General features: G+C 35.6%; 1 protein-coding gene across 1 annotated transcript in view; it reads left to right on the top strand.

The window, feature by feature from the left end:
* The window catches only part of LYST (lysosomal trafficking regulator), a 167462-nt gene that overhangs the window by 45946 nt on the left and 98317 nt on the right, over window positions 1-23199 (top strand). Inside the window, exons 6-16 of the mRNA XM_081569436.1 lie at window positions 965-1988; window positions 3508-3669; window positions 5157-5313; window positions 7590-7816; window positions 8312-8378; window positions 12669-12778; window positions 14376-14793; window positions 16054-16198; window positions 17592-17765; window positions 21522-21682; window positions 22527-22717. Coding sequence (XP_081425562.1) covers window positions 965-1988; window positions 3508-3669; window positions 5157-5313; window positions 7590-7816; window positions 8312-8378; window positions 12669-12778; window positions 14376-14793; window positions 16054-16198; window positions 17592-17765; window positions 21522-21682; window positions 22527-22717 — 2836 coding nt within the window. The remainder of the gene's footprint in view (window positions 1-964; window positions 1989-3507; window positions 3670-5156; window positions 5314-7589; window positions 7817-8311; window positions 8379-12668; window positions 12779-14375; window positions 14794-16053; window positions 16199-17591; window positions 17766-21521; window positions 21683-22526; window positions 22718-23199) is intronic.

A 23199-nucleotide genomic window follows, 5' to 3' on the forward strand; every position in this document is an offset into this window, starting at 1 on the left:
CATGAATGATAATTATTTATCAAAACAGTGAAATTAATGGAATTATTATTTTTTAAATACCATATTTACATTTATTACCTATATGTAGAAAAACTGGAAAATACAGATAAGCAAAATGAAGAAAATTAAGATACTTAGAATCCCACCAGTGAGTTTTGCATATTTTGTGATTGTCAACTCTCATACTTAAAAAAAACAATTTTGTAAAGGAAGCTTGCTTCTGATAGGTAGTTAGCCTTTGAAATTAATGTGTATACCATTTTAAAAACTTACAGTAAAGTATAACATATCTGTGATCATTATTTTTACAACCATTAAAAAAAAAATCCTGACATTCTGACATTGTTTACATAGAACTGTCTTTGATCTGAAAGTTTTATAACTCTGTGGCGTATTTATGGACAGCCTGAATCTTTCCTGAGCTGATTTATACTAAAATCATTACTCAGATTCCAGTGATCCAGGCTCGTGAGTTTTCCCTGAGACAGAGCTGAAAAACTTCAGATCTGTAGTTTAGTTCTTTCCCTTGATGACATACAGATTTAAAATAAGCAAAAGTCCTGAGTGAACCACCAAGTAGCCAAATGAATGGACACACAAAGGCCTCCCTGCTTTCAGAGTGTCCGTCTCAAATATGGAGGTTATTGTGGCATTGAGAATTTATATAGAGAAATTTGCCATTTGGGGAAAAATATTCTTCCCTGAATTGCTTTGTTTCACTTGAGATGCATGTAATCTGTTGTTTTCAAATGCTACTGGAATTATATATGCAGTGTTTGAAGAAGGATGTGAAAGTAGTTAGAAAGCAACTTGAAATCCTGGTCATATCGAACTAAGGACTTCAGCCAGATAATTGATAAAGTTGAAATACGTAGTGTTTAGTATATGCAGCAATGACATGTTTAAATAGTGTATGAATGATGTGCCTGTATATAAAATCTTTTGTACTTTTTTTCTCTCACAGGGTAATAAGAGATTTGTTTTTAAGTTGTAATGGAGTAAACCAAATAATTGAATTAAATTACTTAGATGGTATCCGAAATCACTCACTAAAAGCATTTGAAACTCTGATAATCAGCCTAGGGGAACAACAGAAAGAGTCTTCAATTCCAGGTATTGACGGGATAGACCTTGAACAGAAGGAGTTGTCATCTTTAAATGTCGGTACTTTGTATAACCAGCAAGCTTATTCAGATTCTCAGAGTCTTAGTAAATTTTACGCCCGGCTCAAAGATGCTTATCCAAAGAAACGGAAGTCTGTCGTGCAGGATGTTCATATCAACACAATTAACCTCTTCCTCTGTGTGGCGTTCTTGTGTGTAAGTAAAGAGGCAGAATCTGACAGAGAATCAGCCAATGATTCAGAAGATACTTCCGGCTATGACAGTACAGCGAGCGAGCCTTTGCAACACATGCTGCCATGTTTCTCTCTCGAGAGCCTCGTCCTGCCCTCTTCCAAACACATGCACCAAGCAGCTGACATTTGGTCCATGTGTCGTTGGATCTACATGTTGAGTCCCATTTTCCAGAAACAGTTTTATAGGCTCGGTGGTTTCCAAGTATGCCATAAATTAATATTTATGGTAATACAGGAACTGTTCAGAAATCCTGAGGAGGAGCAAGGGAGAAAGGAAGGAGATAGAAACATGAATGAAAATCAAGATTTAACCAGAACTTCTCAACCTGAGATCACTGGGAAGGAAGATTTATTATCTTTGACTGTAAAAGGTGACCCCACACCAGCGGAACTGAGTAGTCTGAAAAAGAGTGCTGACAGTTTAGGTGAATTAGAGTCAGAGCATCTTTCTTCCATAAATGTGGAACAAATTCCAGCTGCGGAAGCTGTTCCTGAGGAAACAAAAATCTTTATGAGTCGAGAAAGCGAAACCTCTCTTCAGGGCATACGACTTTTGGAAGCCCTTCTGGCCATTTGTCTTCATGGCACCAGAGCTAGTCAGCAAAAGATGGAGTTGGAGTTACCCAGTCAGGTAAGAACTTAACTTTCATCTAACCGTTGTGTAATGTAAATTTTTTAAAGTTCTAATGTAATGCTATTGTCATTTTGTTTTCCCAAAGATTCTGAGTTTTGAGGTGCTCTTGTATGCTTAGCACAGTACCAGGTACTGTGGTGGACACAGAGGAGTACATGACCCCGTTCTTGCCCTCAAGAAGCTTAGGATTTAGTTTGGAATACAGAACCCACGTGACAAAATTTACCAACCCTGAAAGGCATTAAATACACATTAAATATCAGATGTCAGATGAGTAATAATGGGTAAGTAAGTAAGTGTTAGTCTCTCAGTCGTGCCTGACTCTTTGCGACCCCGTGGACTGCAGCCCACCAGGCTTCTCTGTCCATGAGATTTTCCAGGCAAGGATACTGGAGTGGGTTGCCATTTCCTTCTCCAGCTATTGTATTTCAAAGTCCATACTAGACAGTCTTGGTGTGGTTCTGTTTGGTGCCTTGCCCTGATCCCCTGCCAAGCTGATCCACCCGTGCACCATCTGCTGCAGATGTTGGCTGCTAAGGACTCACATCTGCACCCAGCTCCCAAGGTGTGGGATGCTGAGAGCCAGTGACTGATGGGTATGGCTCTGGGAGTGGGGACAGTCTCTGTGGTGCAGTTCATGCTGCAGAGCTTCCCATGGAATTGGGCTGGGGATGACGCATTTATTCTGAAACCACATCTTTTCCTGGATTCTTCCCCCAGCATATTCTGCCTTCCTCATGCCTTTACGAATTTCCCCTGAGAACACATCTCAGCCAAAAAGGAATGCTTAGTTTCAGGCCCTGCTTCTAAGGAAATTTCAAATATGGCAGATCCCTTCTTTTCTTTCTGCATTCTAAGTTACTTCAGTCACGTCCAACTCTTTGTGACCCCATGGACTGTAGCCCACCAGGCTCCTCTGTCCTTGGGATTTTCCAGGCAACAATACTGGAGTGGGTTGCCATTTCCTACTCCATCATATCTTGTCTGTGTGTATCTGTGTCTCCCACTGGACAGAGTTAAGGGAGAAGTCGATTTCCTACCCATCCTTATGGCTTCATCCCCTAATAGAAGGACAGGCAGTGAGAATTCCCTTCCAGGACAGATAGGAAGGAGTAAAGAAGGGAGGAAGAGAAAAGAATTAGAATACAAGGGCTTCTTAGACTCTTAAGGAATCACTAAGAAAAGGAATTAGTAACATCTAGAAATTGTTAATGAAAACCTTGAAGTTTCAACTAATCATTTTTTTCCCTGATACAATTAATTTATGATACATTGAAATTCAAAAGCAAATAAGATGAGTAAAGCATTGGATAAATTAAAATATTATTCTTAATTGTAGCAAGAGGACATTTGTATAAGCACTGGATATTTATACAGTCATTTTAATTGCATATCAACTGCAAATAAATGGACTAGCTTTTACTTAAGTAAATATTAATTTATCATATGTTTTCTCACTGTTAATTTTTTTTCTTAAAGCATGTTGATATTTTTAGTTTCTTTGCTTTTACCTTAGAACTTGTCTGTGGAAACTATATTGCTTGAAATGAGGGATCATCTTTCCAAGTCAAAGGTGATGGAAACAGAATTAGCAAAGCCTTTATTTGATGCCCTGCTTCGAGTTGCACTGGGGAATCATTCAGCAGATTTTGAGCATGGTGATGCTATGACTGAAAAGGTATGAATAACATACAGTTATGTTGTTGTTGTTTGGGTGTGACTGGCAGAGGCAGAAGTGTGTGGGTTCAGAGTGTGACACTGTGATGTGGTTAGAACATACAGGCCAGGATTTGGTCAGGTGAGTTCAGTGGGTTCTGTCTCCATCCTCTGGGATGGATTGTATCTACATCTCATAAAACGCAGGAGAGCAGTGTGACATGCTTTTCTTCACCTAATCTGGAAATTTACTGAGAATTGCTTCTAGTAAGATGAAAAGTATTATTTGATGTCTCATATATAACTGATAGTTTATTAAGTAATAATGCAGGGATAGGGATGACTCAACTGTCTTCTTTGTCTTATTTGATTCTATAGTGATATGGTTAGTATTTGCAGAACTCTCTTCTCACTTTAATTTTAAATCACTCAACATAAAAATGACTGGTCCTTGCATAGAAAGAAGTCATAGTTTTTTAGTTGTTTATGTTAACTTCATTTTCTAAAAGAACTATTTTAATTTTTTCCATGAAACTGATGTATACATACATAGTTAATTTACCTCTCCTTTCCTGTTTCTTTTACCTTTGTTTACCTTTATCTTTGTGTAACTTCCTTTTCAATTCCTTGGTCTAGATATATTGGCATTTTATAATCTTCTGCCATAATAGTTTACATTACTGTTTGTCATAACGTAAAAACTTACTAAAATAACTACTAATGTTATAATCATATTTCTGAATCAATTGGTTAACTAGAAAATGTTAAAATACCTACCTAAAATGTTAGAATACTTATGTAGGTTAAAATATCTACCTACCTATTTAAAAAAAAAAGATTATTCTTCTTTTTGTAAATGTTGCAATGATAAAGTACTCTGAGCTTCTTTAAGTGTGTTTTTTTAAAGTGAAGGTATTATTAGCATTTTTATAAGAAAAGGAAAATTTCATGCCACATGATACTGCACAGGGAGTTAATGCTGGAACTCTTTGATTTCAGAGATGCTTGTATGTAGACAGTTGCGTTCTGAAATCTTAAAATCAGTTTCTTTGAAAATTTTTCATGTCTTTAGTTATCTAATTTATGAAACACTTTATAAAAACCTTTGGAAAAATCTTTTCTTGAGCAAATATGTAAATATAATATGTATTTATTTGCATTAAGTTGTAAGAAGTATAATTCCACCTCATTGTGGTTTTTAGTCATCTCCTATCACATAACTAGAATGAAATTTCTTAGACTTACTTTTCAGTAAAACTGAAATGACCTATAGTTTAATTTGTTAGGACACCTATTTTTTGAGGTGTTAATCAAGTTGGCTGAGAAATTCTGGAGAATTATGCTGTGTGAATTTCATAATGTATAATGGTTAATATCAGTTCCTAAAATTTTTTTCTTAAAATACTGAAGCTGTCTTCAAAATGACTTTTGAGTAATAAATATCTTATTTTTAAAAAAATGAACAAACATTGCAACTTTTGCCTTAATTTAATTATACTGATCTTATAGAGTCATCAGTCTGAAGAAGAATTGTCATCCCAGCCTGGTGATTTTTCAGAAGAAGCTGAGGATTCTCAGTGTTGCAGTCTTAAACTTCTGGTTGAAGAAGAAGGCTATGAAGCAGATAGTGAAAGCAATCCTGAGGATAGTGAAACCTGCGATGATGGTAAAATATCACTGAAGTACTTGTGACTTGATTTGAAAGTCAGATTATTAACTAGCAAATCATTCTTAATAATATCACTTTAGAACTTTCTATTGTCTTACATTTGTAAAGTTGTATTGTATCATTATTTTATTTGATCTTGACAAGAAATTCTCGCGTTCTTGTAAGCAGTTTGAAAGTGAAAGTGAAGGTCGCTCAGTCATGTCCGACTCTTAGTGACCCCATGGACTATACAGTCCATGGAATTCTCCAGGCCAGACTACTGGAATGGGTAGCCTTTCCTTTCTCCAGGGGAATCTTCCCAACCCAGGGATTGAACCCAGGTCTCCCGCATTGTAGGTGGATTCTTTACCAGCTGAGCCACAAGGGAAGCCCAAGAATACTGGAGTGGGTAGCCTATCCTTTCTCCAGTGGATCTTCCCAACCCAGGAATTGAACTGGGGTCTCTTGCATTGTAGGTGGATTCTTTACTAACTGAGCTATGAGGGAAGCCCCTATAAACAGTTGAAATCAATGAAATATATTTTTGTTATCACAAATATTGATGGAGTGCCTAAAAATACAGGGTAGAAGAAGTCTCTGCTTTCATATATATTCTAGTGGAAAAGACAAGAAATATCAGAAATAAGCAGTATGAAGAAATAAAACAGGGTGATGTGATAGTGACTGGGTAGTCAAAGAAGGCCTCACTGAAGATGTGTTTACATTGAAGCCTTGATAGAAAAGATCTATCCAGTGGACATTGACAGGAAGAGCTTTTGAAGGCAGTTTGTTACAAAGATTAAGTAATACAAGGAATACAGACATATCTTTGTGGCATCCAGAATGCTGCAGCATAGGTTTCTTAGTTTACCACAGCCCAGCTTGTCCTTAATATGGAAATGACATTGCATGTGATCCTTTGTTTCCAGGCCTAAAACTTGAATGGAGTAGAATGGAAGATATGGATTGAAAAGAGCCAGGAGATTTCTGGAAGGGCTTATCTTTTTATTTGCTGGTCTTATGACTATGCCAATACTGTTAGTCTTCACTAAGTTTGCAGTAGTTATTTTCTTCAATGGCTGTTGTCTCTTTCAAACTGAGTGAATGGGAATATTCACTGATGTCCTACTTAAAGGGCTTTGACGGACCCATAGCAAGTGTTTTTTTTTTTCACCATAAAGAGAGTGAAAAGCACAAAGGAACAGCCACAGATTGAAAGCCTCATACATATATATTCATGTGGCTTACTTGATTTGTTAAACAAACTTTTTTTCCAGCTTTTTTGAAATAATTGACATACATCACCTTATAAGTTTAAGGTGGTTTGATTTGCATGTATTGTGAGAGGATTACCACAGTAGTTTTAGTTAACTTTCACTATCTCGTATAGATACCATACAAAGAAAAGAAATAAACCTTTTTTTCCTTGTGATAACTCTTTTAGTATTTATTCTCTTAACACCTTTCCCGTATATCGTACAGCAGTGGTAACTATAGTCACCATATTGTATGTTACATCCCTAGTACTTATTTATCTTATAACTGGAAGTTTATACCTTTTGACCACCTTCTTCCACTTCCCACTCCCCCTTTCCCCCTAAGCAGGTGCTTTTGAAAAATATTGCTATAATACTGTCAGTTTTATCATAGTACAGACATGATTTCATAATGATAGATACCTTCCTTTTTGTAAGTTTGCTCACTAGATCTTAAAGAATTTTGGTCCAGGTAGAAATTTATAAATTTCTTACCTATATGAACTTTTAAAAAGAGTACAGCAGTTTCTTTAAAGAGCGTAACAGTTAAATTTTTCAGAATGTAATATTCAGTGAGGCAGTGTCTATATCCCACTTATAAAAAAGGCAAAGTATAAAATTCATCCAACCAGTAGCCAAACCTACTGTTTTCACAGAGATGTAAGCAAATGAACTACCCTGTGATTTAGTTATTTTGGCATCAGAAAGTTTGGGATAGTACTTTTTTCCAGTTGTCTCAAAGGAGTGTGTTAAATCTGCATCACATGTCTATAAAAATTGCTGTTGATAGTACTTGTGCTTCTAGTGAAGACCAAAATTACTTTTAAGGCTACTCATTTACCATCAAAATATCCATATGACTTGATTATTCAGGATAATTATTGCAGTAAAAAATCAAGTAGTAGGAAAAGATTTTGTGAGCATCTTCTTATAAATAGCACTTTTGCCACTAGATCTCCTAAGTGATGAATGAGATTTGAATTTTTTTTCAGTGCTTAGGAAGAGAATAAAAATAACCTTTTCTTTTTCTCCTTTTAGGGGTAGACTTAAAGCCTGAAGCAGAAAGTTTCATTGCATCAAGCAGTCCAAATGACTTACTTGAAAACCTTGCTCAAGGGGAAATAATTTATCCTGAGATTTGTACATTGGAATTAAATTTGCTTTCTACTGGTAAAGCTAAACTTGATGTGCTTGCCCATGTATTTGAGAGTTTTTTGAAAATCATCAGACAGAAAGAAAAGAATATTTTTCTACTCATGCAACAGGTAAAAGATGTATTTAGTTAAATGTGATCAGTATTTATCACACACACGCCCTAATTATTCATCTCTTTATTTATATATAACCCAACTTGTCTGAAAATTGAGGTGATTACTTACCTTTTGTAATACTTTATGGTATGTTTTTAGTACAAGTGATAGTCTAATTAATCTTCTGCTTCCATAGTTCTCCAAAGTAGGATAAAAATCAGTGTTGTCATTGGCTAACTGTAAGAATTCTAGTGTATTTCTGAGAACGAGTAATATTTTTTAAATTGCATTTAATTTTGATATATGGTCATTGTTTTGAAAAATCATAAAAAACAGTATGAAAAACAAAATGAAAATTATGCATAATCCTACACATAGCATTCTCTCCACTTATTATAAAATATCTAGATATGTATATACAGTATACTATCAAGTAATTTATTATGATATTACAGTTTCTTCATGTTTTCATGAGGTAAGAAATTTAATTTCTTATTTTTTAATCTTCAGGGAACTGTGAAAAATCTTTTAGGAGGATTCTTGAGTATTTTAACACAGGCTGATTCTGATTTTCAAGGTGCGTTGAAACTTTGGTTTTAAACAATAGCTTTGAAATAATTTTGTTATGTGAAATGAAGAGTTGACAATAATAGCTTCCATTGGCATAGTGCTGTGTAGTTTCAGAAGTAGCTTTATATGCATCATCTCTCCTGTTTCTCAAACCAATAGAGTAGACATAGTATAAGTATATTTAAGACATAAGTATCTTGAATTTCTAGAGAGGAAAATCTAGATTCCAAGTGATCAAATGAGTTGTTCAGGGTCATGTATTTAGAAGTGGCATTGCGAGACTGTTCAGTTCAGTCACTCAGTCGTATCCAACTCTTTGTGACCCCATGGACTGCAGCACGCCAGGTTCCCTGTCCATCACCAACTCCTGGAGGTTGCTCAAACTCATGTCCATAGAGTCGATGATGCTATCCACCCATCTGGTCCTCTGTCGTCCCCTTCTCCTTCTGCCTTCAGTCTTTCCCAGCATCAGAGTCTTTTCCAATGAGTTGGCTCTTCACATCAGATGGCCAAAGTATTGGAGCTTCAGCGTCAGTCCTTCCAATGAATATTAAGAGTTGATTTCCTTTAGGATTGACTGGTTTGATCTCCTTGCAGTCCAAGGGACTCTCAAGAGTCTTCTCCAACACCACAGTTCAAAAGCATCAGTTCTTCAGCACTTAGCTTTCTTTATGGTCAAACTCTCACATACCTACATGACTACTGGAATAACCATAGCTTTGACTAGACAGACTTTTGTCAGCAAAGTACGGTCTCTGCTTTTTAATATGCTCTCTAGGTTTGTCATAGCTTTTCTTCCAAAGAGCAAGCGTCTTTTAATTTCATGGCCACAGTCACCATCTGCAGTGATTTTGGAGCCCAAGAAAATAAAGTCTCTCACTGTTTCTGTTCTTCCCCATCTATTTGCCATGAAGTGATAGGACCAGATGCCATGATCTTTGTTTTTCGAATGATGAGTTTTTTTTTTTTTTTTTTCGAATGATGAGTTTTAAGCCAGCTTTTTCACTCTCCTCTTTCACTTTCATCAAGTGGCTCTTTTCTTCCTCTTTGCCTTTTGCCATAAGGGTGGTGTCATCTGCATACCTGAGGTTATTGCTGTTTCTTCGGGCAAACTTGATTCCAGCTTGTGGTTCATCCAGCCCAGCATTTCACATGATATACTCTGCGTATAAGTTAAATAAAAGGGTGACAAAATACAGCTTTGATGTATTCCTTTTCCAATTTTGAACCAGTCCATTGTTCAGTGTCTGGTTTTAGCTGTTGTTTCTTGTGAGACTGTAACTCAGTCTGAAGGATTGCTGCTCTGTCAGGTATTACTTGAGTGCCTACTCTCTTCTTTGTACTTTCACAGACATTTTAGAAATTCATAATGAATATATAATATGGTCATATTATATATACCAGATAGAACCCTAGATTTTAGCTGTAGAAACCTAAATTTTAATTGGAGGATTAAGGCTGACATACACAAAATGTTAATTTGAGCTTGTCACATTTTCTCATGGTTAAATTCAAGTTATGCATTTTGGGCAGGCATACCCCAGTGCATCATATCCAGGGGTTCATGATATCTGTATCTTAGCAATGATGATGTTGCCTTTGATCACTTGGTTAAGACAGTATCTTGCAAGGTGCTTCCATTGTTAAGTTACTATTTTCTCTTTATAATTAGTAAGTATCTTGGGAGGAGATAACTTGAAACTATGTAAATATCCTTTTTTTTATCTTTAAGCTACTCATTTTAGTATCCAGTGATGATTTTTGACTGAAATAATTAATATGGTGGTATTTGTCAAATAGTAATTTTCTATTTCCATGATTCCTTCATTTCTTAATTGGAATTACACTGTAAGGAAAGCCTTCCCTTCTTCTGCATTTACTTAATTATGGCTATATTTTTATATATTGTGCAGGCACTTAATGGACCGTTTTGATCTGAAGACTTATTTCTATCTTAGCTCTGAGAAATTCTATTCCATTATCTTTTAATAACAGCTTTATTGAGGTATAATTCATGTACTTGACATATAATTAATATACTATATAGTTCACCCATTTGAAGTATACAGTTTACTGTCTTTTAGTAGATTCAGAATTGTTCATTTTAAAACTTTTCTGTCACCCCAAAAGAAAGTTCTACAGAGAATTTGAGCCTAGTACAGAAAGTACCTAGGTTAACATTAGTATATTTGCTATAGTTAATGTACCTATATTGTTAAATTATTAACTAAAGTTCATAGTTTATTCAAATTGCCTTCATGTGTACTTAATGTTCTTCTTCTGTTTAAAGATCTTATCCAAGATTCGCATTGCATTTTGTTGTCATACCTCTTTAGGTTCCCTCTTGGCTGTGACAGTTTCTTAGACTTTCCCTGTTTAATGACCTTGAGAGTTTTAAGCAGGACTGATCATGATGTCTTCCTACTGGAATTTGTCTGATTTTTTTCATTGTGTATCTCACTGTAGTTTTTATTTTGCATTTCCATAATGATAAGTGATGTTGATCATCTTTTCATGTGCTTGTTAGCCATTTGTATATCTTCTTTGGAGAAATGTCTATCCAAATCATTTATGCTTTTTAAAAATCAGGGTGTTTCTTTTGTTGTTGTTGAGTATTAGTTATTCTCTCTTTGCTCTAGTTATTCTCTGTATACTCTGCATAGCGACTCTTCTGCTGTTTTTCCCCTTGGTTAGGCAACTCAGCCAGTCTGCAGACTTTACAGTTATAGTTGGTAGCCCTAATGTGTACATGCTGTCATACATCTCAGCTTTTTGTTGGCAGAATCCATTCAGTTTCTTTAGAGAACAGTTAACAAGTTTGGGGCATAACAGTAAATAATGAGTTATCTGTGCTGAATACTCAGAATAAGGGAGACAGATGCATGTTCACAAACAAACCTTTTATTAATCCCTGTGCTTTCAGCCCTGTTCTTACTTTCTCCCCAGATTTTTGACAGATTGGCTCTCCATTCTTCTGAGCCCCTTTGTAATTCAGAGAGATCCTAGGCTGCAGCTTTCTCTTTTGTCTCTCTATCCTTCCATCTTTAGGAAATATTTTTAAATCTCTCAGTTGATGTGCACCTAGTGCCCACTGCCTCCCCTGCTTTTTTCCTATTATGGGTTTCTTCCTTTTTGTTATTCTGTACTTTTAGTCCAGTGACTTTGCGATGATAGACAGAGGGGTGTGTGTGTGTGTGTGTGTGTGTGTGTCTCTCTCTCTCTAGTCCCCCATTTTGAACTGGAACCTATTAGTTTTGAACTGAAAAAAAAAAAAAAATCCACACACATATACTTTACTTTGATCATATTATTTTCTTACTCTAAAACCTGTAACTGATTCATGTTACTTACAGGATAAAGTCCATGCTATTTCTTAGTCTCATTGCAATTTTCTTTCTGTGTCAGTTCATGGCTTCTATAAAACATGTTGCTGAAATAGGACTTCTCTTCTTAGGTTTTATATCAGAATTATTTTGTCATATCCAAAAGGGAGATAATATTTATTTTGTAGGACTTTTTGTTTAGGATCAGCTGAGATAATGCGTGTAAATATACTTTGATCACTGTAATATATATGCTATGCTGCTTCTGCTGCTAAGTCACTTCAGTCGTGTCCGACTCTGTGTGACCCCATAGATGGCAGCCCACCAGGCTCTGCCATCCCTGGGATTCTCCAGGCAAGAATGTGACAAATATTATTCATTATTTTACTCTCAAATGTTCTATGAATTTGTGTATTATACATGTAATATATATAGCATATGTAATATATATGTTATAATTATTATTCATTATTTTACTCTCAAAAGTTCTATGAATTTGTACATTACCGGTTATATTTCATACTAAGCCTCATGATAAAATAAAATGTTCAAACTAATCTTTAGTGATATTTAAGTGTTTTCATAATTTTTAATATTTCTACTTTTGTTTATATCATCTAATTTTCTCTTTAGAAAGTTATAGTTATAAACTAAACATTTTCAACATAAGGAGGTAGCAGACTGTTTTACAGTACCTAACAGTGTCAGCTTATTTAAGAAATACTGTATTAATTTATGCTTCTTTAAATATCCTTATTTTACTTTGAGCTAACCACTCTTTCAGAAAAATGGTTTTGTTGTTTTTTTGTCAGCTGGTTAGTTGGTTTTCATTTAGTGATATTGCTGTTTCTTCAGCAAATATTTGGATTATTAGATTAATATAATCCATGTAAGTTGTGACAATAGTATTGATATTTAATCTCTATTATTGTATATTGGCTTTAATTTTTCTCCTCTCTCTTTCTTTAATTTAGCATGCCAGAGAGTATTGGTGGATCTTTTGGTATCTTTGATGAGTTCAAGAACATGTTCAGAAGAGCTAACCCTTCTTTTGAGAATATTTCTGGAGAAATCTCCTTGTACAGTAAATATGCTATAATTTGAGATTTTTTTCACTGATGCCTAATAGAATTTTTTTCTTTAGAAATCACTAAGCTCCCTCTTTTGATGTAGTAACTGTTATACAGTCAACTCCATGTTATTGTGTGTGAAATTCTCAATTATTTTATTATTTAAACAATTTTAACTATTTCATTTCTGTTTTGGCAAATTAGATATATCACTGGGGTCATAATCCCTTTACCTGATTACATCCCAAGTCTTTGTGCTTAAGAAATGCTGAATAATTTTAATTACTAAAGATAATTATGAGTAATGATAACCATTTTGAAGGTTATCTTTTTTTTTTTTTTTAGAAAATTATTATTCACTCTTCATTTATCTTCTATCACTTGTCCATTGGTGCAGCTTAGTGATTTTTAGACTCTTCTTTGCTGAGAAGCCCATTTTTATAATGAAATCTTGACTCGAAGGCTTACCCAAATAAAACAGAAAGCCTTGGAGCTACTTTCTTTGAAGTAGGATTGGAGAGTGTTCCTGAGCCCTGCCTGTTTCACCACCCTACTTGAGCCTTATAGACCCTGAAGGAGCCTGTGGAACATGAGGTCAAAAACCACTAGTGCAGACAATTGAGAACTGACTGTATATTTATGCGGTGTTTCTATTCTATTTTCCTGAGTTCATTTATCGTAGCAATCAACATTAGATGTTATTTTATGAATGGGTAGGACATTGTACTGGGTTAATCTTCTCTATTTTTTTTACTTGTCTCCTTAGTCGTTGCTTTTCCCTTTAATTAAATACTTGTTTCCTCTCATCTCTTTTGTACATTTTGTGTTTCAGTTTAACCAAAAACTTGTAATTATAAATAAATCTAAAAAAGGTGAAAAATTTTTATTTGATTAGGGAAAAGGCATGTAAAATAAGGTGGAAAGTAACTGAGCACTCAATTTTAGGAAGTCAGTCATGCCATAGATACCATTAAGAAACCTAAAGAATTTGTAAGGTCTCTGGTTCTATCTCTCATTTAAAAATAATTGTGAGAAGTAACTGTAGTGCACTTGGAAATAAACACCTTTCTTTGGTAGACATGATTCCCGATACAATCATTGTGTTTTAATTTCTAGTACATAAAAGCTCAGAACTTTTTAGGTCTGAACCTTTTTAAGATCTTCTAAATATAAAACAAATTAACCACAATAGATTATATGTTTTAAGACTGAAATCTCTGTTTCATATTTTGAAAAGTGAAAGTGAAGTTGCTCAGTCGTGTCCAACTGTTTGTGACCCCATGGACTGTAGCCTACCATGCTCCTCCATCCATGGGATTTTCCAGGCAAGAGTACTGTAGTGGGTTGCTATTTCCTTCTCCAGAGGATCTTCCCAACCCAGGTATCAAACCTGGGTCTCCTGCATTGTAGGCAGACGCTTTACCGCCTGAGCCAATATGTTAACACAAAAAAATGAAAATTTTAATGATATAGTAGGTAGGAAGTTATTTAAATAGAAATGCTTATATGCATACATGTATGTTTGTATTTTTGTTTATAACCTGATTTTCAAGATTATTATGTACCTTGTAACATGACTGTACAGTTTTGTTTGGTTCTCTCTCCCTTTAGGAAATTCTTCTTGTGGGTATTCTGAAAATTGTTGAAAGTGACATTACTATGAGTCCGTCACAGTATCTAACCTTCCCTTTACTGCATACTCCAAATTTAAGCAATGGTGTTTCATCACAAAAGTGCCCTGGGATTCTCAACAGTAAGGCCATGGGGCTATTGAGAAGAGCACGAGTGTCACGGAGTAAGAAAGAGGGCGACAGTGAGAGTTTTCCCCAGCAGCTGCTTTCCTCTTGGCACATAGCCCCGGTCCACTTGCCGTTGCTCGGACAGCCACACCTGTCAGAAGGTTTCAGCATTTCCCTGTGGTTTAATGTGGAGTGTATCCATGAACCTGAGAGTACCACAGAAAAAGGAAAGAAGACAAAGAAAAGAAACAAGTCACTGATTTTATTGGACAGTAGTTTTGATGGAACAGGTATGACAACAGTATTATCTGTTGTACTAAGACTTTTCAGATGGCAGTTTTAGTTGAGCACTAGGAACACAGTGATACTCTGACTTACTGTCCACACATTCTTCATGTGGAATGCCTTAGTAATGGTAGGTTCTGATGTACCAAAGCCTGAATGGTCGGACATCCTTAAACACCATTTTCTTCTGTACTTTTGCCTAGTGTGGGATAGGAGAGGGAGTATGAGAAGGGAGGCAGGTGGACCACCACATACGCAACTGCTTTGGGATCACCAGCCACATTTTCTGCCTCTGTCATGGTCCCATTACTGGCTTAGGGTGGCTCTGATATTTGAAAAGGAAAGCATAGAACCCTGTAGCTGCTTTTCCATCCTTCTCTTACCTGTTTCCAGTCTGCTATCATTCCACCTCCATTTCATCTCCTTTCTCTCTTGTAGTTAAAGCTCTCCTTCTTATGCTGTATCTTACCACAGTGCTTCTCTCCTGTCACAGAATGTGTAACTGCATCAGCCAACCTCCAGAGTGAGAATAAATTTCATTCCAGTTCTTTCTACAGCCTACTGAAGCACTCTTTTGTGACTATGAAACTGCTAGGTAGAAAGAACTTGTTCGTTAAAAAGCAGTTTATGGTGGTAGGAAAGTGGGCTAATTCTTAGGGTCTGTGGAATGAATGAAATGACTAAGCCAGAGGTTTGGGGGGTTATGATTATTGGGAGGTGCTGGCCTCAGTAACTCTTCATTCCACAGAGTTTACACACCCCACTGGAGCCTCTGCTTCAGGACACTAGACCTTTACCAGTATTTGGTTTCTAAGAACATCTTCTACCACTGACCTATAGATAGAAAAGAAAACCTTAATGACGCTGTCAAGACTGAGGGGTGGTAAATGTCACCTGGTATGCATAGTTGGAGCTCTGAATCTTACTTTTCCACAGACATATTTCCAAGTTATTAGCATAGCATACTTAGGTATTTTTATGGGTTAGCCTAGGAAGTTGAACTTTTAAGAAATCTTAGTAGATAATTTAATGAGTCGAGTAATTAATAAGAGTTTTCTTTTATAAATTGTACATCGAAAGAGCAAAGCAAAATGACCTGATATAGAAAACTCTCCATGTACATTAGATAGCACTGTCATCAGTAATATCACATGTACATTGTTTAGAGCTATCAGTTCTTAGGTGGCAAAATTCAATTTACATTACTTTTCCACTCAATTTTTGTCAGATGCTTGACTGATCATCCTAACATCTTTTTTTCATAGAGAACAACAGACTGGAAGGTGCAGCATATGTGAATCCTGGTGAAAGGCTCATAGAAGAAGGTTGTATTCATATGATCTCATTGGGATCCAAAGCACTGATCATCCAAGTGTGGGCTGATCCCCACACCGGCACTTTTATCTTTCGGTAATAATTATCCTCAACCCTGCCCCCCATGAATAGCTTAGGTATTTAAATAATTTATGTAGAAGACATTAATGTGAAATCTGCTATTGACAAAATAGAAAACTCTTATTTAAAAAAAAGAAGGTAGATTCAAACAATTAATATAATCTGTGTAATAATATATTTATATAAAATCTGTAATTAAACTCTAAAGTTCACTATGTTAATTCTCGGTGTATCTTAGACCAAATACTTAAGTCTTATCTATGGATGTATTCTATCTGATTGCAGTGATCTTATGATGTTGTTAACAGGCAGCTGTTTTTCATGCAGATTATATACTTAATAGCCAGTGTCTCTTTGACTTAGGTTCTCATTGCTGTCTTGTCCTTTTTTCTTGCCTCCTTTGTTAACTAGTATAGATACAAGTTTTTTATTTGTATTGAGTGAGTATGAATGGTATGATACTATTTTTATAAATATGTAAAAGTTGGACCATAAAGAAGGTGGCTGAGCGCTGAAGAATTGATGCTTTCAAACTGTGGTGTTGGAGAAGACTCTTGAGAGTCCCTTCGACTGTAGGGAGATCAAACCAGTTAATCCTAAAGGAAATCAGTCCTGAATATTCATCGGAAGGACTGATGCTGAATCTGATGCTCCAATACTTTGGCCACCTGATGCAAAGAGCCAACTCATTGGAAAAGACCCTGATGCTGGGAAAGATTGAAGGCAGAAGAAGGGGATAACAGAGGACAAGATGGTTGGATGTCATCACCGACTCAGTGAACATGAGTTTGAGCAAACTCCGGGAGATGGTGAAGGACAGGGAAGCCTGGCAAGCTGCAGTCCATGGGGTCGCAAAGAGTTGGGCACCACTGAGCAACTGAACAACAATAATTTTTATAAAAATTTAAGTAAAATATGTTACTTATGGATCTAGGTTCTGTAAATGTTATAAAAGTTACTAGGTAGTTTATGTAAATTATATCTTAATTCTCTTAGTAATCCCTCAAAATAGGTTAGACCAATAATACATACTGGCATTTAGATATTTACAATTTTGTATTAATTTCTGTATAAAGCAAACATTGCACTAAATAGTCAATGAGTATATAGATAATAATAATAAATTTTATTTTTGCAAATTGAATCCTGAAGATTATTGCCCAAATTGTTAATACTAGCAAATGAGCCAAATCTGTTTTTCAGTTCATGAATTGAGGTTATACTATAATAAAATAATCAAGCAGATTATGATATAAAACAAAGACCTCCTGACTTTTCAAGTTAGTTTAATACTAGAACTGGTTTTTAAATTTTACTTAAATATCTAGAGTTATACTTAACTATACATGTTAAAAACTGAGATCAGAAATTTCATGTTTCAGCCTATACCTTTACTCTTTTTGTTCAGTGTCTGCATGGATTCAAACGATGATACAAAAGTTGTGTTACTAGCACAGGTTGAATCACAGGAGAATATTTTCCTCCCAAGCAAATGGCAACATTTAGTACTCACCTACTTACAGCAGCCCCAAGGGAAAAAGAATATCCATGGGAAAATCTCCATATGGATCTCTGGACAGAGGTATGAAACACTTTGAATAAATACTTAATAATCTCAGTTACAATTTTAAGTTTAATTATTCTCTTACAGCTTCTGAAACAAATTACAAGAAGACTATAGATAAAATTTACTATATTTTAATAGGAATCTGTCAAGTGAGATATTTTTCTTTTTTATCACTTACATACAAAATTAATTTGCCTTAGAAGTAACCGTTGAAGATTAATATTTGGATCTGGGGGACCATGCACAAATCTGAACATTTAGACATTTATGAATTTAGTACATCAAGCTCATATATTATAAGATAAATCCATAAGGAATTATTTAAATTAAGTGGTTAATAAAGCTAATACCAAAATTAAATCAGAGTTTCAAAAGAAATTAGAATGACTAGAAAAAAATATAAGCCAGTATATCAGATGATGGATTAAGATAGAAACCTAGGAATATACCAGGTGATAGGTTTGGTTATAGTACTATTTGACTTTTACAAACCAGGAGAACTGTGAGTCAAATTAATAAGAAATATCTTGTGGAATATCTTAATGTAAAGTTTAACTCAGAATTGTAAGGTATCTTGGATTTGTAAGAGTTGGAAAGTATTTTATTGAATGAAATAGCATGAAAGGGAATACAGAATTGGAAGCTAGTATAACACAGGAAAGAACCAAGCTGGTTGGAAGGACATCTAAGTTGAATGATGAGAAAGAAAAATGAATGGGCATGGTGATACTGCATGACAGCAGCTTTGAATCTAGGATAAGGCAGCTAGACTTTTTGCAAGGTGCTTTATATACATTATTGTCCATTTCTCTCTAAAGTCTCTCAGAGTAGATTAGATCATAGAGATAACATATAGCCTTTGCACAGATTAATCGGTTTTTTCATTCATTTGTTCGTCAGATATTTATTGAAGAATTGCTATGTGCTGAGCACATTCAGTATTAGGCCTGGGAGCTTGGTAAACAAGACAGATATGTTCCCTGCGTTTTGGGGGCTCACAGTTCAGAGAAGAAGCAGGGTACACAATTAAACGAGTGTGTATAAATCATGACAAGTACTGTGAAGATAACAAATGGATCCCGAGACAGAAAATACCTGGTTTCCTGCTTAAGAGAAGGGCATCAAGGAGGACCTATCTAGAAACAGATCATTTAAGCTGAGACCCGAAGGAAGGCAATGGAATTTTGCATGAACAAGAGAGAGGAAGAGTGAACCAGGCAGAGGAAAGGGCCTGTGAGAAAGAAGAGAAGGCTGTGTGCCTGTCAGCACTGCAGTGGAGGCTGCAGGAGTCGACTGCTTACAGCCTTGCAGCCTCAGGAAGGCTGGGAGAAGAGGCTTGTGAACTGCTTTGGGGTAGCCAGTCCGCAGTGTCTGCCATAGGAAACAGTTTATTCATTTTAAAAAATACATGAAAATATGTCATTGAATCTCAATTTCCATAATCCAAAGAAAATATTTTCTGAGAAGTTCTGTCTTCACAACTGCCTAAGCCTGAAGGCAGCTGTGGCACATCAGTATATGTTTCCAGAACCTTGAGTTAAATTGGTTGGGATTGGGGATGAGACGGTGAGAGTCTGCTGGACACTCGCCTTATTTCTGGAACTCTCAGCACCTACCAGACAGTGTAGTAAGCACTTTGCACAGATGACCTCATTTAGTCCTTCTAGCAGCACAACAAAGTAAGAGATGCCTCTACCCTTCCATGTGAGGCAGCGGAGACCCAAAATGCTGCTTGCAGTGAGGAGGGTGGCTGAAACTCAACCTGGACCCTGAACCTGGATAGAGCCCTGCTTTAAAACCCTCTCCTCTCTTAATGGGCTTCCCAGGTGACTCGGTAGTAAAGAATCTGCCTGCCAATGCAAGGGATGCAGGAGGAAGATCCCCTGGAGGAGGAAACGGCAACCCACTCCAGTATTCTTGTCTGGAGAATCCCATGGACAGAGAAGCCTGACAGGCTTACAGTCCATAGGGTCACAAAGAGGTGGACATGACTGAGCATCCACCTACGTGCTTTACTAACCCTACAGCCTTTTGGTGAATCAGGCAGGCTGACAGATATAGGAATCATAAACTAATCATTACACATGTTCAGAATGAGTGTCTAGATGTTCTCTGTGGCCAGTTCTGAAGTTACGAGCATAACACTCAATTTTTACTCACCCACTTATTTGAACATTACTTTGAATTTACCATTTGGTAGAAGTTAATGATTTTATCTAGTAATAGAGCATTGAGCAAGTGACCAAGGAGGAATATATTATTCCTTTGATTTAAATTTGGCACTATATCACTCTCGGAACTAATGAAATTATTTCTACAAGTAATACATTTCGAGATGTAACGACACTGAAAAAAAAAACTTAGTATTTTCTACTAATTTTTATTTGATGAACAGAACACAAATCTGGTAGGAATATATGGCACATAGTAGATGCTGCTAAGTCGCTTCAGTCGTGTCCGACTCTGTGCGACCCCATAGACGGCAGCCCACCAGGCTCCACCGTCCCCGGGATTCTCCAGGCAAGAATACTGGAGTGGGTTGCCATTTCCTTCTCCAGTGCATGAAAGGGAAAAGTGAAAGTGAAGTTGCTCAGTCGTGTCCGACTCTTAGCGACCCCATGGACTGTAGCCTACCAGGCTCCTCCGTCCATGGGATTTTCCAGGCAAGAGTACTGGAGTGGGGTCCATTGCCTTCTCCGACATAGTAGATAGTATGAATTATTTTAGTGTTTGTTGAACCCGTCTTGCATTGATTTTACAGATTTTCTTTACCCTTAAGAACTGGATTAAGTCATAGTGCCACTAGGTGGCAGTACTGTTTCAGTTACAGCCATTTAGTTGGTTCAAGAAAAAGACGCCTGCAACAGTAATAGAAGTTTTCTCACTATAATGTTGTATGTCAGTTGTACTTCAATGAAAAGATTAGCTCACATCTTTCCTTTGTTAATAATATTCCTATTTAAATAGTTAAATGTATATATTAAGTATGGAACAGAAAGCCTTAAGGGCAAGTATTTAAATAAATATATACCAAAATAGAATTTCTCATTACTAACTTATTCTAAGTGCTTTGTCTTTACAAGCTATCTTCATTATCTTGAGTTTAAAACATTCTAGAGTGAGGGAAGAGCTCGACACTCTGCAATTTCAACAAGAAGATGAAGTTCTCCCATCATGTGTGTCTCTCTAGGAAAAAGCATTAGTTTACCTTTTCCTACTCTGCCTTTTGTGAGGATTCCTATAACCTTTATCCATGAAGAAAAGCAAGAGATTAATCAAAAGCTCTGCAATATTTAGTACTGAAAACACAGAAAATGCAAAAAAGCATTGGCATTTCAGTGCCTTGTCAGAGCAAAACTTGAAGTGATACTCTTCCTGATTAGTTTTTGAAGAGGGCATAAGGTTTTAGGAATTGTGTACTGAGTTGGGAGACTTTCTGGTAAAATCAGGGGGAGGTGGTAGATTTCTATTTTAAACCAAGAAGGCAAATATGCAGACGTCAAGTGGCAAAGAAAACTTGCAACAAATGTCCGGTCATACTTCCCATGGCCTGGTGTGGATCACCAGGCATCGCTGTTCCCTTCCTCTCCTTTGGGGGGTTGTGGACCACCAGCACCTAGGACCAAGAGACAGGAGAATCAGTCCTTCTCTCTCACCCATTACCAATTATCCAATACTAAACCAGGAAACTTGTTCAAGAATTTCGCGTTATTAAACATTCACACTTTAAAAATCCCTGAAGTAATTGATTTAACTTTGTTTTTAATGTAGGAAGCCTGATGTTACTTTGGATTTTATGCTTCCAAGAAAAACAAGTTTGTCATCTGACAGCAATAAAACGTTTTGCATGATAGGGCATTGTTTATCATCCCAAGAAGAATGTTTGCAATTGGCTGGAAAATGGGACCTGGGAAATTTACTCCTCTTCAACGGTATATTTTTCCCCTTCAAAGCATTTCCAAATTTTTCCTTCAGTTAACAAATATTAAACTAAGTTAATTTTCCTGGATAAAGTATTTATCCCTGTTCCTTCACTTGTACTTAGTACTGTATTTCCTAGATTCCAAGATGTACTGTTTTAACATATTTATAATATAAGTGGTTCTTATAATTGGTACATATATTTAATGCAGAGGCACATATCTTCCCCCACCCCCCTGCCAAAGAGAAGCTTATGTTAAATCACTTTATAATCCTGGAAAATGCATTATACAGGTACAGTTTAGACTGGCTGTCTCTCTTATTTATAACTTTAGTATATTATATAAAAATACCAAATTTTAGGTGAAGAAGAAATACATGATTTTTAAAAATGTATTACTCAACCTGGCACATAATAGCATTTAGACAGTGTTTATTGAATAGATAGATGGATGGATGAAGGACTAATGATACCAATCCATATGTTGTTTTTAAAAGGAATTCACTGAGATAAAATTTCCATTTGCAAAAAAAAAAAAGGACAAAACAAAACCAAAAAAAATCCCCTATTTTTAGCTTACGGAGCAAATATAAATATTATTACTTTATTTTACCAAGAGTTTTACAGATAACTTTATATATATACATATATATGTATATTAACTCATCTTACATCCAGAGTCGCTATCGATTACTTGCTCATTACACTAATCTGAAAATTGAAGCTTTATTGATTTTGAAAGATATAGTGAACAACTAAAGAATCTAGCAAAAAAAAAAAACCCTCTGATTTCTTATTTTTATGAAAAATTCTGGAGTATTTTAAATAAGGAACTTTTTTTTTTTGCTATTCAGGGGCTAAGATTGGCTCACAAGAGGCGTTTTATCTGTATGCTTGTGGACCCAACCATACGTCCATAATGCCATGTAAATATGGCAAGCCTGTGAATGACTACTCCAAGTACGTTAATAAAGAAATTTTGCAATGTGAACAAATCAGAGAACTTTTTATGACCAACAAAGATGTGGACATTGGTCTTTTAATTGTAAGTTTTCATTTTATAGGTTTTAACTTTTTAGTAACTGTTAATGTATGTTTATTGAATGTGAATTAGCTGTGATTTGATTTTTAGAGTTTTTCTTTTCTGTTTCTCAACATTTTCTTTACTTACAAATGTTTTTCTTTTTAATTAAAATACTTTGACTTCCTCAAAATTTGTTTTCAGATTTCAAATTTTCATCTGCTTTTCCTTGGAACTATATTTCTATACTAAGTATTATTTTAGGTTATACCCATTGTTAATCATTCGAGAAAAACTTCTATGGTATAATGAAAATATAAGATACGTTACCCTTAAAAATTGCTTATTACGTTTCCTTTCCATACTTATAAATAAGTGCTAATTTTTATTTATATTAATTTTTATTATACATACTCAGATTTTAAAATGTTTATTCTTTAATATCAATAGCAACTAGGAATTTTGCTTTCAAATTATTGCTAATTCTGCTTATATGAGACTCTTGA

The sequence above is a fragment of the Giraffa tippelskirchi genome, chromosome 2 (assembly GCF_054371585.1).
Source record: "Giraffa tippelskirchi isolate mGirTip1 chromosome 2, T2T-mGirTip1v1.2.pri, whole genome shotgun sequence".
Classification (NCBI taxonomy): domain Eukaryota; kingdom Metazoa; phylum Chordata; class Mammalia; order Artiodactyla; family Giraffidae; genus Giraffa; species Giraffa tippelskirchi.